The 22,268-nt window shown below is 41.8% G+C and overlaps 1 protein-coding gene across 1 annotated transcript; it reads right to left on the bottom strand.

The window, feature by feature from the left end:
* Positions 1–8,524: 8,524 nt before the first annotated feature.
* Positions 8,525–17,099, bottom strand: LOC138975755 (synaptosomal-associated protein 29-like). The gene is made up of 4 exons (XM_070348502.1): positions 16,740–17,099; positions 15,298–15,739; positions 10,995–13,994; positions 8,525–10,468 (listed from the first exon to the last, which is right to left on the bottom strand). The coding sequence occupies exons 1-3, from the start codon at positions 16,959–16,961 to the stop codon at positions 13,828–13,830; spliced, it is 831 nt and encodes a 276-aa protein (XP_070204603.1). The 5' UTR covers positions 16,962–17,099; the 3' UTR covers positions 8,525–10,468; positions 10,995–13,827.
* Positions 17,100–22,268: the final 5,169 nt, after the last annotated feature.

The following is a 22,268-nucleotide window of genomic DNA, read 5'->3' on the forward strand; positions in this document are numbered from 1 at the left end:
GTCTGTTTTTCACTCCACCAGTTTCAGTTTTAATAAAATATATGTATAGCTGTCATTTTCAAAAAACCTTATCTGCAATTCACTTAACCAAATACACCATGAACCCAGAAGATATTAGAGTGAGACACTTTACAGTGAAATATGTTATGATTCCCCTTATTTCAAAATATATGCATTTTAATTGGCAGACACGATTCACGTCGTAGGTACGTGTCGTCTGGTGAGGCAACTGTTAGCATTTTTTGTCGAAAGAATTGACATTTTTAAACATAAATCATGGACAAAAAACTAATTCTACAAAAAGTGCAGGTTTTCTTGGTATAGTCAGTTAAAGCATCTTAAAATTCACGAAATTGTGCAATTACGTGTTTGTATTTGAAGTGGCAGACAATATTGAATGAAAGTGATTTTTGACTGATTGAAACCCTACCCCCACTAACAAAATGGGCCCTGAGATTAGGGGTGTTAGTTAAAGATGACTGAATAATGGCTATGCTTTTCCCCTAAAGTATTCAAAACCTAAACATATACATAGGCAAGATGTTCTACATTAACACAATTAACTTTTTAAACATATACATATGCTTAGTACACGATACTTCCGGTTTTTCTACCGGATGACTTATACATTTAGGGCGTAAACACCTTATCGTAGAAAAAGCTTTATTTTCAAAAAGTGCAAGTAATTATTAAAAATCATACATAATATTTATATATTGGAGTTACGTTTCCTTCGAAAGTCATTTGTTTCAAGTGGCAGACAATGTCAATTGGAGAGTTACATGTACGTAAAGCGTATAACTGTTGTCTGTGATTAGTGCATTGTGGACACATTGGCACCATTTGATCCTAAATGCTAAACGATGTCGTGATCATACCACAGTTTTAGGATAATTTACATCGCATCGATTACTAAATTGATGGTAGAATTTCACTGATAAATTCTATTTCCGGTAGCGTCAGTGCCGTTCTCTTTTTCTTTTTGTAACAAGGTAATAACGAATGAACCACGTGTCACACTCTTATGCTAGTCTTTAAATGAAAATTCCAATTCTAGTAAGTTAAAAGGCATGTATTGCGCGTTACATACATTTATACACCCCCCCCCCCCCCCCCAGGATTACAATGCAAGTAAACACATATAAAGAGATAGTAACGTTTTACATGGTTACAGGTTCAGTGGTGAACGTAACGTGTGGTTTAACAAAATTACTTGCACATACAATAGTGAAGTCTGTCTGTGTGTTCGTCTGTTTGTCTCTCCCTTTGTCTGTCTATCAGTCTGTCTATCTCTCTCTCTTTCTCTCTGTGTCTCTGTCTGTCTGTCTGTCTGTCTCTCTCTCACTCTCTCTCTCTCTCTCTCTCTCGCTCTCTCTTTCTCTCTCTCTCTCTCTCTCTCTCTCTCTCTCTCTCTCTCTCTCTCTCTCTCTCTCTCTCTCTCTCTCTCTCTCTCTCTCTCTCTCTCTCTCTCTCTCTCTCTCTCTCTCTCTCTGCGAGGTAGGTGCACTTAAAGAGAAAGCAATACAGAAAGAAATGCATTTCTCTACCAAGAATGAAGTTTGTCTGTCTGTGTGTTTGTGTGCGTGTTTTTTTGGTTGCGTAAGTGTTTCTCTATAAGCATCTCTACGTCTTTGTTCGCGTACATAAGTGCGTGCGTGCATGTGTGGGTGTTTCTGTGTCGGTTTGTCTCACTGTGTGTATGTCTGTCATTTTGTCGGTATGTTTGTGCATGTGTCTTTGTGTGTCTGCGTGCGTACGTGTGTATGCGTGCGTGCGTGTGTGTGTGTGTGTGCGCGTGTGTGTGTGTGTGTGTGTGTGTGTGATTGCAATTATTCCTCCTTTTTACAATTAGTCAAGTTTTGACTAAATGTTTTAACATAGAGGGGGAATCGAGACGAGGGTCGTGGTGTATGTGTGTGTGTGTGTGTGTGTGTGTGTGTGTGCGTGTGTGTGTCTGTCTGTGTGTGTGTGTGTGTGTGTAGAGCGATTCAGACCAAACTACTAGACCGATCTCTATGAAATTGGACATGAGAGTTTCTGGGAAAATGATATCCCCGGATGTTTTTTTTTCTTTTTTTCGATAAATACTTTTGATGACGTCATATCCGGCTTTTTGTAAAAGTTGAGGCGGCACTGTCACACCCTCATTTTTCAATCAAATTGATTGAAATTTTGGCCAAGCAATCTTCGACAAAGGCCGGACTTCGGTATTGCATTTCAGCTTGGTGGCTTAAAAATTAATTAATGACTTTGGTCATTAAAAATCTGAAAATTGTAAAAAAAAAAATGTTTATAAAACGATCCAAATTTACGTTTATCTTATTCTTCATCATTTTCTGATTCAAAAAACATATAAATATGTTATATTTGGATTAAAAACAAGCTCTGAAAATTAAAAATATAAACATTATGATCAAAATTAAATTTTCGAAATCAGTATAGCCGAATATACGGCGTTGAACTACTCACAATCAAAAGGTTTAAACCTGCAAATGATATTAAGATGCTCTTTTTGATTTGCCTTCCTTATGTTTTTTTAAATTCAACATGTGTATGTTTCATTTCTTGGGACTGTTCAAATGTTTTACACTGAAAACCAAAGCCGATTACTTGCCTCATTATGATTTTTGTTAGCATACTGAATTACGTCATAATTACAAAAACAAACAGATAATGACGTCATTTTAAGTGGCACAAACGTGTACATGAATGCCTTCCCTTTCGAATGATTTACAGTTATAGAATTTCTGTCAAGCGGTTTAAGTTTTATGTCCGTTTTATGAACCCAACCCTCAAAACAAGAATAGTAACGCCAAAGAAGGAAAACATACACACAAACCAACGTTTTTCTCACCGGTGGTTTGGAATATTGCCCCAAAACTTTAGATTTAGTGTTGTGGTGTTAAAATCTATCAGAAAAATGTGTTTGCTAACGTGACACCAAAAAGTAACCAAAACGGTCCTTAGCCGACTGACTATTTATCCTACATACGTGAGAGAGACACCCGTGAGATGATAATCGTTCAAATCACACGTGTGTATATCATGTAAATGAGGTCATGTCAAGCAAGTCTGGCAGGGACCTGTTTTTCCACTGCTTATGATGCCAAAGTCACCGAGACAAACGTCATTATAGAAACACAAATTGCGCTCGCTAATTACCCTCGATGAATCTTTAGAACTAACACGTCACGTCAAACTTTCAGAGTGACGTTTCTTTGCTTTGACGTAATAGATTGCACGAGGCTTTAGAAGAGATTGAGGTTCCAAAACAAGCGTCTTCAATTTAGCTGCCTCGAATGCAGGACATTTTCAGTAAAATACACGTAAGTACCGTATGTAGGATAAACAGAATACTACATGGCTTGCTGTGTCGTACCAGATTTACACTCGTTGCTTTTTCAAATAGTGAACAGCTCGCTTTCGCTCGCAGTTCAATATTTAAAAAACAACTCGTGTAAATCTGGTATGACACAGCAAGCCATTTAGTATTCTCTATACATGTATATGAGTTCATTTTGGCGTCCCGCACACAGCCTTCAGCCCCAAAACGTGATCACGGGAAATGTTAATTACATTTTGGCGGGAGACGCGAACTGATAAGGCGCAGTTTCGTTTGGCTGTCAACACTAAGGGTATGTGCAGTCATATGTGAAACAGTTGTGCAAAGCTTTTGACTGTTTTTATCGTAATCTGTGACTCCTGCACTGCATCTTTGAAACTTGACTCCACGTGCCATTTTAGGTTCAACCGGTGCCCTTTAAGTAAACCTCGGATGTGACCCATGCGCTTGAATAAACTTTATGAGCTCACAAAAAGCCGGGTTTTTGCGTTTTATTATTTTCTTTGTCAGGAGATCACAACTTCAGGTACGATTAAAATTCAAATGTTTGGCTGGTGAATGTTTACATTGACCAACCGACTGTGAAATCAGCTGGGCTGTTATAAGTCAGTCATATAAACATGTCTCGTAACCTTGAGGAGTACAATAAGGTCAACAGAAAAAAAAAGTTGTTTAAGTGTCAATTAAACTATGCCTCTCAGAATGACTAGCTATGTAGGTCGAAAGTTTCATGGGTTTTTTAAACGTGTTTGTGATTTGTTTATTTATATATGTGATGGGGTGGAAGGATGTGGATAATATTGGTTGTTGACTCTTGATGTAGTAGTTGGGTGAATGTAGTCACCTAGTAGAAGTAAACCCCGAAGTTCAGGAGTACACCATGTGGGTGCCTCTTTAGTGTCTTGCACTGAACGAACATCACTTGCTCTCGTAATGGACTTTCACTCACATGTAGAGAATGATAGACAAGAGTTCACTGGCACAGACCGACGAATCACTTGATGCAACATGAAACTCTGGAAAACCATGTCTGTCGATTCACATTTCTCTTTATTTTCTATTCTTCTCTTCTCCTCACCAACCCAGCTCCCAGCCCGAAGGCCGGGAGGCCACACCAATAGTACAATGCAATCTACATCAGTATGTCTCCATGATAACAAAGTACAACAAGTCGCGTAAGGCGAAAATACAATATTTAGTCAAGTAGCTGTCGAACTCACAGAATGAAACTGAACGCAATGCCATTTTTCAGCAAGACCGTATACTCGTAGCATCGTCAGTCCACCGCTCATGGCAAAGGCAGTGAAATTGACAAGAAGAGCGGGGTAGTAGTTGCACTAAGAAGGATAGCACGTTTTTCTGTACCTCTCTTTGTTTTAACTTTCTGAGCGTGTTTTTAATCCAAACATATCATATCTATATGTTTTTGGAATCAGGAACCGACAAGGAATAAGATGAAAGTGTTTTTAAATTGATTTGGACAATTTAATTTTGATAATAATTTTTATATATTTAATTTTCAGAGCTTGTTTTGAATCCGAATATAACATATTTATATGTTTTTGGAATCAGCAAATGATGGAGAATAAGATAAACGTAAATTTGGATCGTTTTATAAATTATTATTTTTTTTTACAATTTTCAGATTTTTAATGACCAAAGTCATTAATTAATTTTTAAGCCACCAAGCTGAAATGCAATACCGAAGTCCGGGCTTCGTCGAAGATTACTTGACCAAAATTTGAACCAATTTGGTTGAAAAATGAGGGCGTGACAGTGCCGCCTCAACTTTCACGAAAAGCCGGATATGACGTCATCAAAGACATTTATCAAAAAAATGAAAAAAACGTTCGGGGATTTCATACCCAGGAACTCTCATGTCAAATTTCATAAAGATCGGTCCAGTAGTTTAGTCTGAATTGCTCTACACACACACACACACACGCACACACGCACATACACCACGACCCTCGTTTCGATTCCCCCTCGATGTTAAAATATTTAGTCAAAACTTGACTAAATATAACAACACACACATGTAAAAGCACCACAACAACCACCAATTCAGCTGTACCTTCCGAGCTGTGAGTTTGTTCGTCTCTCGTAGCAAGAGGACTCACCCATGAGCTATTTTTGGTAAGTTCACAGGTAAGGTCGCATTTTACCCCCCCCCCCCCCTCCCCGCCCCTTTCTCCCACCCCACCTCAATCTCCATCACTAATAGTAATACCCCTTCCCCTCTCCTAGTGACGTTCTACATTTCACCCCCCATCGTTCTTGATCCAGAGATTTCCCGGTCGTCCCTTACGGGTCAGTTACGTCCTCCTGTACTCATGCATAACAAATAAGACGCACAGTTGAACCCCCCCCCCCCCCCCCCCATGTTGACCCCCTACTCACTTCTGTGAAGGTTGATTTTCGAGAAAAACAACACACAACAGAGAAACAATTAAGAAGACATTTGAGCTTTCGTGTTTGAAATTAAAACCAGACACTTGATCATGCCATGGGCAAAAACGAAATAAACAAACAAACAAACCAAAATAAATTGACGTTGTTACTGCTTTTTGGCTCACGTATTGGCTCACGTAAGTGTAGCCTATGCGATGCTAACACCGAAATACTAATTTTACCTGGTTATTATCCAAGTAACAGCTTCAAAGTATTGAAGCAATGATCAACATTTCGTCGGCACGTATGTAGTTAATTGTGTATCCAAAGAAAACGGGTGGTGGGGTTTTTTTTTTTTTTTGGGGGGGGGGGGGGGGGGGGTAAAACAGGTGACTGGTTTGTGTCGTGTGTGGTATGTAGACCAGGTCAGGGGTCAAGGTTAAGTCAGATCGCGTGAAGGATTTGTGGTTCGCCGATTCGGGGAAGACGATTTCACATTGTTCGGTTTCGTAGCCCCAGAAAAATAGATAAAGAAGATACCAAAGGATATTTCCTACAGGTTGATCTGCACAGCGTGTTTCCAATGTGTGCGCGAGGAAGCGCTGTCGAAAGCGCAGTGTCGATCTGGCAGTCGTGTCCCCGTAAGTAGGCTACAGACAGACAGATTTAGATCTAGTGTCTCCCACTCTTGCACCGTGTCACCTATGCTTACTGTGTGTGTGTATGTGTGACGGAGTGAATGAGTTTGTGTTACCGTTTGTCGATTTCTTACGGGAGCCTTGAAGGCTTCGCCTCTTGTCTGATATGAAATATTGCTTCTTTTCTTGTTTTTTTTCTGTCACCTTTCTTTTACACCAGAGGGGGTTTAAGATATTGTTTCTCATTGTAATGAGTAATTCAGATATAGAGAATACTACACGGCTTGCTGTGTCCTACCAGATTTACACGAGTTTGTTTTTTTAAATATTGAACTGCGAGCGAAAGCGAGCTTTTCAATATTTGAAAAAGCAACAAGTGTAAATCTGGTACGACACAGCAAGCCATGTAGTATTCTGTTAATCCTAAATACTGTACTTAGGTGTATTTTACTCGAAACGTCTCGCATTCGAGGCGTCCAAATAAAAGACGCTCCTTGACGAACCTCGATCTCTTCCAAAGCCTCATGCAATCTTTGACGTAAAAGCAAAGACACGTCACTCTAAAAAGTATAGCGTGACGTGTTGGTTCTAAAAACTCTTCAATCGAAAACAGCAGGCGCAAAAATGTTTCCAAAATGACGTTTGTCTCGGTGACTTTGGCATCATAAGCAGTGGAAAAGCAGGTTCCTGCCAGACACGTTTGACAGGACCTCATTTACATGATATACACACGTGTGGTTTGAACGATATTGTGTTATCTCATGAAGGGCCTCTCACGTATGTTGGATAACTTCCTTTTAGCCACGCTTTTGAAACTGGTGACTACATGTGTTGCAATAGGCTATTCCCTGTTTGTATCTGTGGTAGGGGAGACCGGGGCTAGTCCGCCTACTTTTATGCTTTCGGTAGCATAACTGGTGAGTTTGATGAACTAGAAGACTGATTTTTTATTTTACATCAAGACAAATGTGTGGCTGATATCAATGTGCAGTTTTTATTTGCGCATGAACATTTGTTGTACATACTACTTTAAGTAGACCTACCCTAACGTAGGCGAACTTGCCCCAAGTCGGGGTAAGTCCGCCTACAGGGTGGGGCAAGTCCGCCGCTCTCATCCCATAGTAGGTACAAGACTAGTAGTGGGCAAGCTTTATACACACACGCACGCAAGCACACACAGTCAGTCAAACAAGCACCCGATCAGTGGGAAAGCTTTTTTTAATTCCCTTCAATATTTAGGTTCAAAAATGCCAATGACAAAATACAAAAGAATGTCGAAAGAATGTAACACAAATCGGCGTCAGTCTTTTTTAGACATGAATCTGCAATCTTTACCATCGAGAATAGATGGAGTCACCATCAGAGTCACAGTTATGGCAGATGTAAACTGGACTGTTTCCCACACCTGCACATTCTTCATGGCGGACTTGCCCCATGACAAATAGGCGGACTTGCCCCCGCACGGGCAGGCAACTCTAGTGCCAGATAGCGAGCACAACATGGGAAGGAAGAAGCAAAACTTTCGTCAGAACTCGACCTTAATTAACGCACTTTCACTTGACACCAAGACTAAGTATTTGTTCTCAGAGGTAATGCATCAAAACCTAAGTCAACTGCTATGCATTCATGTTACAAAAATGAAGAAAAACACTTTTTGTGATCTGTACTCACGATATATGGGCGCGCAACCTCTGAACTTCTGCAGGATATGGCGGGAAGTAGGGACACCATTCTCACATGGTGTGAAAGACTAAAAGGTGGCAAACGTAAGAATAAACAGACAAAGACGGATGTGCCCCGGGGGCGGACTAGCCCCGGTCTCCCCTATGTGGTCTGCAAGTGCTTCTGAGGGTAGAGGGGGTCCATAAAACAACAACTTAAAGCTCAGAGAATCTAACAAAAGGTGTTGGATTGGATAAGGTATATCAAGCACACACACACATACAGAAAGAGAGAGAGAGAGAGATAGAAAGAGAGAGAGAGAGAGAGGGGGGTCAAGCAAGATGCGTGGTTTGTATGTTGGTGCGCATGTGTATGTGTGTGAGAGAGAGAGAGAGAGAGAGAGAGAGAGAGAGAGAGAGAGAGAGAGAGAGAGAGAGAGAGAGAGAGAGAGAGAGAGAGAGAGAGTGCATAACAAAATGAGTCACATAAATAACATTCTTTTCATTTTCATTGTTCTCACAATTACTGTGTAATCTAAAATCCACGGTACATAAATAGTACATGTATCATTAATTAACAGCAACCAAACAAGAGCACAAGAATCAGACTTCCAAGTGGTGGGATTACAAACGAAACAATGATTCAGACGGCGTATTAAATATAATGTGCAAAGATCTTTGAAGCTTTACACCTCCACTTAAATGCAACACACCCAGGAACCTTTCAACACTTTATCTCCCACAAAACAGCTTCTGCACAATGCACAGAGGATCACGTTAGCGTATGTACAGTATGCTATTTCTTTCATTTCCATTTCTTTATTATCCTATTGCTGTGAAATTCGCGTCGCTCCCCCCACGTGAAAAGCTAACAGCAAAAATAGTTACGCTACCAAGGTGTGTGTGTGTGTTTAGGGGTAATCAGTCACCTGCGTTTATGACAGGATAATGAATGTCTTTTGTCTGCACAAAAAGTTGGCCCGGTGTCTGTCCAGGCCTGGATTCGTGCCCATGACACAAGGATCATAAGTCCAGTGTTCTACCAACTCAACTACCAGGCCCCAATAGTCTTCAATAGAAAACATAATCACAGAATATTGTAAATTCATTCACAACACATAAACACAGAAAAGACATGCATACACAGATCGTTCCTGGGACCTAAGGTACACACTAATTTGAAAAACATTTGTAGCTTTTGTTAGCATTTGCGTATATTTAATTTGAAACCCATCCTGAACCGTGCAAGTAATATGCAGCGACTAAATCCTTTTTCTTTTATCTTTTTCTTTTCAGATAGCCTCACAAATATAGTTTTTAGTCATGTTCATTAAAAACAAGACATAGGAAGTACAATGGTGCTTATTGGCTCTTTCTACCATGAGATATGGTCACTTTTAGTGGTTCACTACCTTATTTTGGTCACATTTCATAAGGGTCAAAGTGACCTTGACCTTGATCATATGTGACCAAATGTGTCTCATGATGAAAGCATAACATGTGCCCCACATAATGTTTAAGTTTGAAACAGTTATCTTCCATAGTTCAGGGTCAAGGTCACTTCAAAATATGTATACAATCCAACTTTGAAGAGCTCCTGTGACCTTGACCTTGAAGCAAGGTAAACCAAACTGGTATCAAAAGATGGGGTTTACTTTGCCCTATATATCATATATAGGTGAGGTATTCAATCTCAAAAACTTCAGAGAAAATGGGAAAAATGTGAAAAATAGCTGTTTTTTAGGCAACATTTATGGCCCCTGCGACCTTGACCTTGAAGCAAGGTCAAGATGCTATGTATGTTTTTTGGGGCCTTGTCATCATACACCATCTTGCCAAATTTGATACTGATAGACTGAATAGTGTCCAAGAAATATCCAACGTTAAAGTTTTCCGGACGGACGGACGGACGGACGGACGACTCGGGTGAGTACATAGACTCACTTTTGCTTCGCATGTGAGTCAAAAATGGTCAATTCTCTAATCTTGCAACCAATTTCTAGTTTAGCGCATCCTCATATAATGACCATTTTACAGTAATAGGTTTAGAATCCTGTGATAACTTAACGAATCATAAGAAAGTCAACCAGTTCTCAAGACACCTGAAGACAGGAGGATCATTCTAAATTGTTGGACTAATTTGGTGTTTATAGGTCTTCTATAACCAAAAGTAAATTCAAAGTACAGTTTTTAAAAATATTATTCACATAAACACAATAAAATGCATGAATATACTTCACAATTACACAATACATGCCATGCTTGGTTTCGTTAAAGGGACTAGAGGATTTCTACGCAGAGCAACAATTGCAACACATTCATATGCAATCAACCATACAAACCCTTGGTACTGTAAGGATTATAAACGTGACATGTGTACAGGGATGGCCAAATCGTCCCCCGAGTCGCCACCGGCTAGTAAAAAATCCGCCAGGCTAGTGGAATCAATCAATCAATCAATCAATATGAAGCTTATATCGCGCGTATTCCGTGGGTACAGTTCTAAGCGCAGGGATTTATTTATTTTTATTTTTATTTTATGCAATTTATATCGCGCACATATTCAAGGCGCAGGGATTTATTTATGCCGTGTGAGATGGAATTTTTTTGTACACAATACATCACGCATTCACATCGGCCAGCAGATCGCAGCCATTTCGGCGCATATCCTACTTTTCACGGCCTATTATTCCAAGTCACACGGGTATTTTGGTGGACATTTTTATCTATGCCTATACAATTTTGCCAGGAAAGACCCTTTTGTCAATCGTGGGATCTTTAACGTGCACACCCCAATGTAGTGTACACGAAGGGACCTCGGTTTTTCGTCTCATCCGAAAGACTAGCACTTGAACCCACCACCTAGGTTAGGAAAGGGGGGAGAAAATTGCTAACGCCCTGACCCAGGGTCGAACTCGCAACCTCTCGCTTCCGAGTGCATGTGCGTTACCACTCGGCCACCCAGTGGAAACCGCATGGCAACTCGCCCGGCTTGCCAGTGAAAATTCTGGTTTTTGATCTATTTGTTTGTTGTTTTCGGCGGCATTTTTAGAAGGCCATAACCGAAAAAGTATTCGTACATGCGCACATCGACTTGGCTGGTCTTGGTCTTTCCACCGGTTCCGTCCCTCAAAAAGAGGCTGCTTTCACAAACTATTTTAGAAAATTTCCTTTTCGACAAATCAAACAAATTTCGGGATTCATGAGGGAAAAGAACACATAACAAAAGCAAAGAAGCGTTTTTTAAGGATTATTTAAAAAAAACGCCATTTTTTTCACGCAAAGGATCAATAAATATAATTACATGCCGTATTGTAATCAGTGAGGTTTTGCGCCCCCTTTTTTTATCACTGGATGACAACCTAATACTTGATAACATATGCAGAAATTAATATGTAAAGCGCATTGAGCATATATATGATTATGCGCTATAGCAAATGTCCATTATTATTATTATTATTACAATACTAACTTTTGTTGGGGTTCGGTGGTTTTCAACCTGCAGTACAGTATTCACTCAAAAACACTCGGAGTCAAACTGCCAACCTCGTTGTCTTCCAATCTCAGTTTTTGATTTGTACCATTCTTTCATATTAATAACTCGTTCACATACATACGCAAATTTCTCTCTACATCGAAAGAAAAACCCCATACAGGTATGACATCCAAGCTTCATAAATTCGATGAACGTTGATGAAGGCTTCAGAACTTTTAAACCTTTAAAAAAAAAAAAATTCCCACCTGAAACAAAAACCTTTTGCCTATTTCTCTCATCACTACACAAACATTTATTAAAAAAAAAAAATAATAAAAAAAAAGGCCACTGGTACTTGGGTATGGAGCTCCGTTACCAGCACTTTATCATGCGCATATGATTAACACTTTCTACCCCACCTATGTAAACCAAGGTTTTTTTTAGCCGAGACCAGCTGTGCTGCAGCAGGTCACTCAGAATTGTAGTACAGTGATGGCGCTAGTAATTTTTCAAACCAGTATGCAAACTTTTATGATGCAAACAGTCCAGAAAAATACGGGAGGCTGGTCTTTGGAACCAGTAAAAGTCCAACTCAAGAGTACTGGTTTTGTTGTTTAAACAGCGACAAAAAATGGTATTTGTAAAAAAAAATCAACCGGTAGGTCATACCTGTAGCCAATTTTGTTCCGGTATTTTCTCATTTCAACCGGTAAAATACCGGTAATTACCGGTTAACGCCAATACTTGTAGTAACTGTGTAGAAACTGTGTATCAACACGCTGGAATGCAGGCGTTCGATGGACCTCTACAGGAAGCGACTGAAGCTAACAGTCTGAGCGGATATATCCGTACCAGGTCAGATACCAATAAGTGGGTACGGATATATCCGTACCTGCGAGACAATGAGTTAACTGAATGATTACCATTCATTCTTTTCATTTCCAGTTACAATGATTTCTGTACCTACTTTCCAAAAAAGAAATACTACATCTGGCTAAAACGAAGTAAAAGTAAACAGCCTTTGGTTATTTATGTCCAACCACCTTTTTATTTTTAAACAGAAACAAAAGAAGACAAAATATACCAAGAGTATAAAAGAATGTCCTGTCAAGTATTTAATGTTTACCACACAAAACAGTTGGTGGAATGTTTTATGATAAATCCAGTACCAGAATAACAATACAAATTAAGGTAAATACTGATAAGCCTTGACATCCCAGCCACATTTTAAAAAGTATATAAGGGAAAGAGTAACCATAACACCAATTTTTTTCCACGCAACCAGGGGTGACTTCCCTTGCCTAATGCACATACATGCAAATAAAACATCAGATCTTATTCTGTCATCACAGTTTCTCCCCCTTTTTACAACGAGAAATTTCTGTTTCCATGCCTAATTGTAATCAAAGACCTGAAACACTTTTTGTATCAAAGCAAACACAGCAGCTGAGCACCAACAAATTAATGTTGTGTCTCCAATTAGATTTTGTCAAAATCCTTTGTGATTGACTCATTGAGGATTCCTGGACACATCTAACTGTTGAACGCTCTTTTAGGCCAAAAAAAAAAATAGGTGTGGTTACGGTAACATAGCCAAAAAAAATAGGGTAGGTAGGTAGGCAATCACTTTTTTTCTTTTTTTAACTTTTTTTTCTAATGTGTACAAATTAAACCTACTTGACAGGGAAATAAGTGTGCGACTCGGGCGCTTTCGCTTTCATTGCGTTTTTTGCACTCGTTTTTTTTTTTTTTTTTTTTTTTTTTTTGACAAATGTAATAAAAAGTTATAGGATCGGCCCCTAAAATTAGGGTAGGTCGGGTTACCGTAACCACACCTATTTTTTTTTTTAGGCCTTAGTAACAGCTGTGGATGTTTCAACTCCAATCATGGTCTACTTTCCAACATGTTGTTCCAGAAAAAATCCCACTGTCTGCGCTGGAACAAAGGTTAACATGTTTTGTTCATCATCATTATAAATCGTTTTGACTTTTGTATCAGCTGACTCAAGTGTGGCAACTGCGAAATTGCACAACGCCAAACGCTTTCGCAATGTTGGGTATCCGTCTGTTCTTTGCTCAGCTTCAAAGTTCAAATGTAATTCTCATTTTTAGTACACAAAACAAACAATGTCACTGACTGTAGATTCTGACCACCCACTGTTCCAGCTTGCAGAGCAACTTATACTGTCAACTGCTTTCATCAACTTCAGATTACAAACGTTTTTTCAGAGTATTAATACCACCAACTGACGCTTTCACATGCTGAAGATATCAACCAGCTGTGCAAGATTCTTGGTTCAAACATTCTCACTGGCGGTGTCATCGTTTGAGGATTCGGTTCATCTGGTGGTTCTGGATCTCCAGCAGGTCGTTGGCTCGGTTGACCTTGGGGTCGACCCTATCCAACATTTCATTTTGTTGCTCGATCTCATCTCCCAGTCCTTGCGCGAGCATCTTCAGCCGCCCAAGACCATCGCTCATCACGCCTGGAACAACGACAAACTTTTAACACTCTTTTCATGACAGTGTTAATTTAGTGTATTAACGAAAGTAAGCAAATGAAATTAGGTAGGACCGCTGAGCTGATTACTCTCCGCAGCCAGCCTCAGCAGTTCTTAACTGAGCAAAAAATATTATTGCGCCCATTTTCGTACCCCAACTAAAACATTTATTCCCGTGTCATTTTCTTCAAACTTTATATGCCATTGAAGGCCCACACTTGGCTACCTGGCACACTTTTCGGTTACAAGATTTCTGTTATAAGTATCATGTGACTGCCGCCGAAGTAAGGGCACCCCCAAAATCGACCTGACAATAACATCACGTACCAATTAAAAAATCTACATCAATTCAGAATAGGCGCAGCGTGGCAACTTGTACATGTACAAGACAGTAGAAAACGAGAGTTTGCTTGCGTCCATTTTGAGGGGTAACATGACAAAAAGCGCTGTATTTCAGCAATGCACTGAATGGATTGCTTTGAAACTTTCAGGATCTGAAGTCTACATATGAGACGTATGTCCTGTAAAAATTTCGCATTGTTACAGATATTAGTTGAGATGATAAGCAATCTTCCGGAAAATGTTATAAAATGTGTCATAGGTTTGAAGGTTTACATCCAAAATAATCAAAGTTTACAAAAAATTAAAGGCGCACTCTTTCTCCTGAAAACAAATTCCAGTCCCAACCTCAGACGTGTCCAGGCTTTTATGTATGGGATAAGACACTCCCTCCACTTGGACACACACCAACAATCAACTCCTTGCCCTTGGCTGTTTCAAGCGAAGACTGAAGAGTAGGAATGTTGAGTGTGCTGTGAGTAAATTTTGCAGATTGACACTTGTATTAATTAGTTACAAAATTAATTTTTTCAAAACACCCAAACCCTGCACAGAAAGCAGATAGGTTGTTGATTCTTCGGCAAGTGTTGAGTGGAGGGATAATCTTACTGTTAATAAGTGTTATGCAATGTGAAATCCTGGCAAAATCTGAGTCAGATGATGATTCAAGATTCAAATTGTTAACACAGTAAGGATTGGGGGCAGGGAAATAGCTCAGGTGGTTGCGGCGCTGGCTTCAAAACCCATTGTTCACAGCAAAAGTCTCAGGGCTTAGAAACACGAATACAGGAGAAAAAAAAAGGGTAGCGCCGTACTGCATCAGAGCATGGCAGCTCACTTTTCCTAGCGAGACAGCCATCCGAATTTCCAAGAGAGGAAACCTCACAGGACTATATAAAAATCTTATCCTTATCCTTACTGTGCCGTTAAAAACACAAAGCAGACTGACCCAGGTTTTTATCCAGATCCTCCTCCCTGGCGCTCCTGGTGATAGGTTGCACGTACTGCAGGCCTGCCGACCGCCCACCACCACTGGCACCGCTGCCAGCACCGTACTGCGGTGACCGGGCCAAAAACCGACTGTCAAGGTCACCATCACTTCCGCTCTCCCCCCACCCTGGACTCTTCTCCTCGCCCCAGCCGCGGCCAGAGGTCCCACTGCCACTAGTGCCGGCAACATCTTGGTTCCTTTTCACTATAGAGTCCAGAGAGCTGGGTTTCTGCTCAGCAGGACCAGGGGCTGCGTCTTTTTTTCCGCCCCACCAGTTCTTGATGCCGCCAAAGACGCTTTTGATGTTGTTGATGTGTTTCTGTGATGTGGTCAGGGTGGTGTTGATGTCGTCTGTCTTCTTTTCGATGTTCTGAATCACCTCTCTTTGTCGTAGGAGCTCCTGGAATATACATGATGGAAAATATTAACCGAAGAGTTATTAACCGAAGAGTTATGCATCTGCTTCTAAGTTAATGTTCATGCTGGTATTGTATGTTAATTACTATCTAGACTGCTAATCTCATGAAGTCGACAGTGAAATCATGGATTTGCAACAGGCCTTTTCGGTATCTGGTCAGCTCTCGCGAGATATACGTGAGATGTGCTCTTTGTTATGCTTCGAAAGTCGTGAGAACTTTGAACATTGGCCTTCACAGCTCTCGCGAGATAGCCGATTCACATGTCTCATTCTTGAGACTTTCTCTGTCAAACTACGGCAGCACCATTGGAACGGGAACTGGGAGTTCGATAAAATCTACGGACACAGGGTTTAACGAAACGCACTCGGAGTGTATACAAGACCTGACCACTGTATACGCTCCGGCTTTAACTTCCGGTCGCGAAGCGAATTTGCCATTCAACACCACTTTGCGATAGGAACGCAGAGCACTTGATTATAAGAGTACAAAGAAACAAAAACAATCTGATGCTGCACGGCCTTTGCTGTGACGTAGATTACATTTTCACATTTTCGACACTGAACCGCACCACCACTCGGAGCGTCATTCGACGCCATTTTGCAAAGGTACGCTTTACTTTCGATTCATGGTATCAAAGTATGCTGGGAACAAACACAGACAAAAACAAACACACACACGAAACTGATGCTTCATGGCAGTTTATTGTCGAAGTTTGGAACACACTTGGAGTGTGTATATCGACCTAGAAACGGTTGTATACTATGTGAATGTACATTCGGTATTTGCCAACCTTCGACACTCCGAAAAAGAGATAGGGGAAGTCCATACGTCAGACTGATTTTTCCTAACGACTTTTTAGGGGCATTTCATTGGCTACAGATTTGTAACAGAGCTTTTCATTGCCGGAGGTATACAGACTCATCGATCCTGTATACACTCTGAGTCTGAGTGCGTATAGCTTTTGCCTTAACGAAATCTTACCTCTGCCGTCACATTTCCCATTGCCTCAGACTCATACAGACTGGCAATGGCCCGCTGTGTGCTCTCCAACTGTCTGTCCTCAGATTCGTTCACCATTCGAGAGAGTTGTTGACGTTTGTCGTCAAAAGGGCTTCCAGTTTGGCCGTGTGAAGGAACCTGTACAAAGTCATCTTCCTCCTCCTCCCCAAAGGGATTAGAGCTCTTAGAATTGTAGCGCGACATCTTGTCTCGAGTTCTGTCTTGACCAGAGTGTTCTAAACGGACAAACACTGTCTAAACGGACAAACACTGTTTCAGACGCAGACTACATCAAAGAAAAAGAGTCTATCATTGTAGGCGGAAATGCTAAAATTTGCGCAACTTCCGGTTGGTTTCGGTTTTTCGTTATTGACTAATTACCCAAACTGGTAGAGAAAGACTAGTGTCCGTCTTTTTGAGAAACAAAACTTAATAACGCTGAGTAGACTAAGGGGAGTGGGGAAGTTTTTCTACTGGAAATTCCCATGTGAACATTTCAATAACGTCTACACTCTGCCGGAGTTCTAATGATTCCGTATCCGGTTTGCTGATAGATATTATGTGAACGATGATTTGACTCAATGTCAGTCACGCACGTCAGTTTACAAAAATAAGACTGTCTCATCGAACTGTTTGAACAGACATCTTTGTCCAATATCAAAAGGACTGAGAGTATCAGCAATGCTGATTGTGTGTTATCGCACTGATTTTCATTTATTGATCCATACCCCAATAGCATGATACTCAGTCAAACCTCGCCAGTTCAGCGGTTGTTGTTTTGTTTGTTGTTGTTGTTGTTGTTGTTGATGATGATGATTCGTGATTTAAAAAATATAGTGCACAACCCCAATGAAGCATCAGTTTTAAGTTACTTCGCCTCATATGAGCCTGTGTGCATTCTACATTGGCTGATAAATTCATTGCCCGGACATGATCCCAGTAACTACTGCTGTTGTTGTCGTTGTTGTTGTTGCTGCTTTTCAATAATAAGCTTAGAGGTGGTGAAGATGTCAACTGTCTTCCATTAATGATGATGACGACGGCGAGTACGATGATGATAACCATAATGGGTCACATCATGTACAACTACTAGGCATCACTTCTGATCCCACCTTTCACTGTCCAGGAGGCGGAGGTAAACAACAAAACGTCAGGAAAGCGGCCTCGGGTCCGGATGGTGTTTCGACTGCTGCTCTTAAGTGTTGCTCTGATCAGTTAGCACCCGTGTTCACAGACATTTTTAATGAGTCCTTAGAGAAGCATTCTGTCCCCCGCTGTTTTAAGTCGTCGGTGATAGTCCCTGTCCCCAAGAAACCCCGTGTCGCCCAGCTTAATGACTACCGCCCAGTCGCACTCACATCAGTGGCCATGAAGGTTTTTGAGCGGATCGTTCTGTCCTACTTAAAGGCATGCACTGGTGCCTCACGTGACCCTCTCCAGTTCGCTTATCGGGCAAACAGATCGGTTGAGGACGCTGTAGCGCTAGGTCTGTTCCACATCCTGCGTCATTTGGAGAAGCCACGTTCATACGCTAGAATCTTATTTCTCGATATTAGTAGTGCTTTTAATACAATTATCCCCCACATGCTGTTTGACAAGCTGTCAGCCCTGAACGTACATCCATCCATCTGTCATTCGGTTTTAGACTTTCTCTTAGACCGTCCACAGGTAGTCAAGGTGAACTTCGGGGCATACTCTTGCTCAGCCACGCTGAACACAGGGGCACCCCAGGCCGGTGTGTGCTTTCTCCACTTTTATTCACACTTTTCACGAACGACTGTGTCATGATCATCAGATCCATCTGTGCTGGTTCCGACACGACAGTTGAGGGGCTGATTTCCAACGATGATGAAAGTGTGTATAGAGAGGAGGTGGAACAGTTGGTTGGCTGGTGCTCTGACAACAACTTAGAGCTCAATGTCTCTAAAACCAAAGAAATGATTGTAGATTTTAGAAAGAACAAACTCGCACTCACCCCTTTAGAGATCAACGGTGTAAGTGTTGAGCAGGTCGACTCCTTTAGATTTTTAGGCACAATCATCTCGAGCGACCTCACATGGGACAAAAACACAGAGCCCATTATCAAGAAGTGTCAGCAGAGGCTTCACTTCCTTAGACAGCTGAAGAAATTTAGACTGAACCAAGCCATCCAAAAGCAGTTCTATAGGGCTACTGTAGAAAGCATTCTGTGTTTTTCAGTCACCGTGTGGTTTAGCGGTCAGGGGCGGACCTAGGGGGGGGGGGGGGGGGTTCCTGGGTGCCCGGACCCCCCCCCCCCACCCCCATCCGGTTTTTTTTACCTTGTTATCTTCCACGAGAGGCCTCCGATTGACCTAAAAAAATAAAATTCCTTCAGCATCAGACCCCCCACCAGGGCTTTGCCCATGGACCCCACCGGGGCCTGAGCGGCCGCTGGACCCCTACTCCAATTTGGAACACCCCCCCCCCCCCCCCTTATCCACACTAGGTCCGCCCCTGGCGGTGCCAGTGCTAGGAACAAGGAAGAGCTGGAGCGCATTGTCAGACAAGCGTCTCGTATTGTGGGTTGCGAACTTCTGTCAGTCGCCTCACTGTACAGCTCACGTTTAGCAAAGAGTATAGTGGCAGACTCATCTCACCCAGCCAGCCATCTGTTCGAGCCCCTCCCGTCAGGCAAGCGCTTCCGCGCTCTGAAGAGCAGGACTTCTCGTTTCAGGAACAGTTTCTTTCCTGAGGCAGTCCTTGCGGCCTCAATGGTGGATCGTTCTTAGATCTGTTAGATCTGTGATATGTGTCAGCTAAAGTTTTGAAATGGATCGAGTATCCTTAAATGAAATATCTTAATAGATATAAGGGTTGTGTCCTTTGAATAACTGTGTCAGCATGTACTCGGATTTATTATATTGATGATTATATTTTTAGATATGATTTTAGGGAATTATTTATCTTTATCCATGTAAACTGTGATTACTCCTGTCAAATTGGTGCTAAAAGAACAACCAGTCCGTTTTGTACTGTCTGGTTGGTATACACACGTAAATAGGCCCAGTGAAATTGAACACTTTATCTGTACATATTTATTATGATATATGCGTGTGGAAGGAGTGTGAAGTTTTATGCATACACCATAACAAAATCCTGTGCTTTGCATTTGGTAAATAAACTGTTTGACTTTGACTTGACTTTGATCCTTGATAAACTGTAACACCTGTACGTTCATCGATGCATTGTCACAGTTACAGCACACATCCGATACCTCCCCCCCCCTCCACACTGGCACACGAACACAAGAAGTCGGTGTGTGTGTGTGCATGTGTGTGCTTGTGTCAGCGGTGTGTCCGTGTATGCGGTGTGTGTGTGTGTGAGTACGCGTGCGTGCGTGCACTTGTACGTATGGACACTGAATTCCAGGTGGTAGTGACCAAAGCAGGACGCCGCGAACCGGCTGCTATGTCATCCCCACCCCTGCTGGACTCAACTTTACATTGGCCTCTGCTGAGAGAAACTTGAGTTCATCTCTGTCTTTTTGTATTTGTGTGGGTTTCCTTTGTGCAACTTTCTCGGTATAGCACTTTAGCACCTTGAAAGAAACATTGATGACTGACTCAAAAGCCAATCAGTAGATAGTGGAATCTTGAAGCCACAAACGGGGAGAGGGGTGGGGGAGAGAGAGAGAGACAGACAGACAGACAGACAGACAGACAGAGGGAGACAGAGAGAGGGAGACAGAGAGAGAGAGACAAAGCAAAAGCGTCGTCTTTGATATACTCATTGCTGTGATTCAGTACACAGAAACAAAAATAAAAGAGAGATAGACCAAATTGAGAGAGGGAGAGAGAGGGAGAGAGAGAGAGAGAGGTGGGAGAGAGAGAGAGAGAGAGAGAGAGAGAGAGAGAGAGAAAGAGATGGAAGAGAAAGAGAGAGAGAGAGAACGAGAGAGAGGGAGAGGTGGGAGAGAGAGAGAGAACGAGAGAGTGAGAGAACGAGAGAGAGAGAGGTGGGAGAGAGAGAGAGAGAGAGAGAGAGAGAGAGAGAGAACGAGAGAGAGGGATAGGTGGGAGAGAGAGAGACGTAAGACATTTTATTGATTAAACACACAAGGTTCATTTCAACGGGGTGTGGGGAGGTCAGTAATACATGCCGTGTGTTTGTATTTATGGACAATCACCCGGTTTTTATCTCTTTCAGTCTCTCTATTAAACATATACTCACACGAACGCACGCACGCTCTCACTCTCTTTCTCTTAAACCTAAAGACATAATTATCCAGCGCATGAATTAATATGGATAGGTGCAACGACAAACAAGTTTACAGTGCTAACATACATTATCGGCTTTCAATCATGCTCTATCGTTCCACGGCACTGCAAACTCTCTCTCTCCCACCTCTCTCTGAGAGAGAGAGAGAGAGAGAGAGAGAGAGAGAGAGAGTGAGAGAGAGAGTGAGGGGGAGAGGTGGGAGAGAGAACAAGAGAGAGGGAGAGGTGGGAGAGAGAGAGGGGGAAAGAGAGAGGTGGGAGAGAGAGAGACTTAGACTTAGAACATTTTATTGACATAAAGGGTAAACATTTTAAGCCAAGGGCCTAATCTTACAACGTGCCCTTTACATTCACACGCTAACACATCCGCATGCATATAACCAACATAATATAATGAATAAAGAGATAGAGAGAGAGAGAGTGGGAGAGAAAGAGAGAGGGAAAGAGAGGTGGGAGAGAGAGAGAGAGAGAGAGAGAGAGAGAGAGAGAGAGAGAGAGAGAGAGAGAGAGGGGTGGGTGGGCAGGGGGCTCAGGTTACAGTACATGGGTATAGATCGATCCTGTCAGCAACGGATGCCAGCAACCTCTAAGTGCCGACTAATAATCGTACACTCCCTGCCCTTTCTTTCCTCCCTCGGACTACCTCGACTTCTGCCAGAACTGCCCGGTGCCCTGATAGCATGCTCACGGCTTTTTATATTTTTTAGCGTAAGATTAACATTAGCATGGTTAGATTTGGGTTAACGGTTAGCAATAAACGTTACATTAACGTGAAATAAACGTTAGCTGAATTTTTGTTGTTGAGGCAAACTTTAAGTTAACGTTAGCTGCAACCCGTTCTCATGGCAGACCTTTTTCGAAAGTTAATTTAACAGCTTCATTCAAAGCCACTTGCTGTGTTTGGCAGGGCACCACTGTGACTGACCCGCTGACCCAGGTCCAGCTGAACGCCACTGGTCAGCGGATGAGTCCTGCTGACCGAAGGGCACTGACCACCAGCAACCCTGGAGTGGCAAGATTCTGTGGCCGCAATACCATCTTCTCCACCCTGCGTTCATGGGCTGCAACTCCCACGTACACTTGTGTTTTTTTAAATTTTTTAAGTGTATGACGTTTTCCCCCCGCCATACTCCGTTTTCAGGGGATGCATGCTGGGTATTTTTGTGTTTCTATAATCCACCAAACTCTGACATGGATTACAGGATCTTAACCCTGTGTCAGTACTTGGTCAATTATGCTTGCGTGTACACACAAAGGAAGATGAGGAACTATA

Source organism: Littorina saxatilis, linkage group LG9 (genome assembly GCF_037325665.1).
Source record: "Littorina saxatilis isolate snail1 linkage group LG9, US_GU_Lsax_2.0, whole genome shotgun sequence".
Taxonomy (NCBI): Eukaryota; Metazoa; Mollusca; class Gastropoda; order Littorinimorpha; family Littorinidae; genus Littorina; species Littorina saxatilis.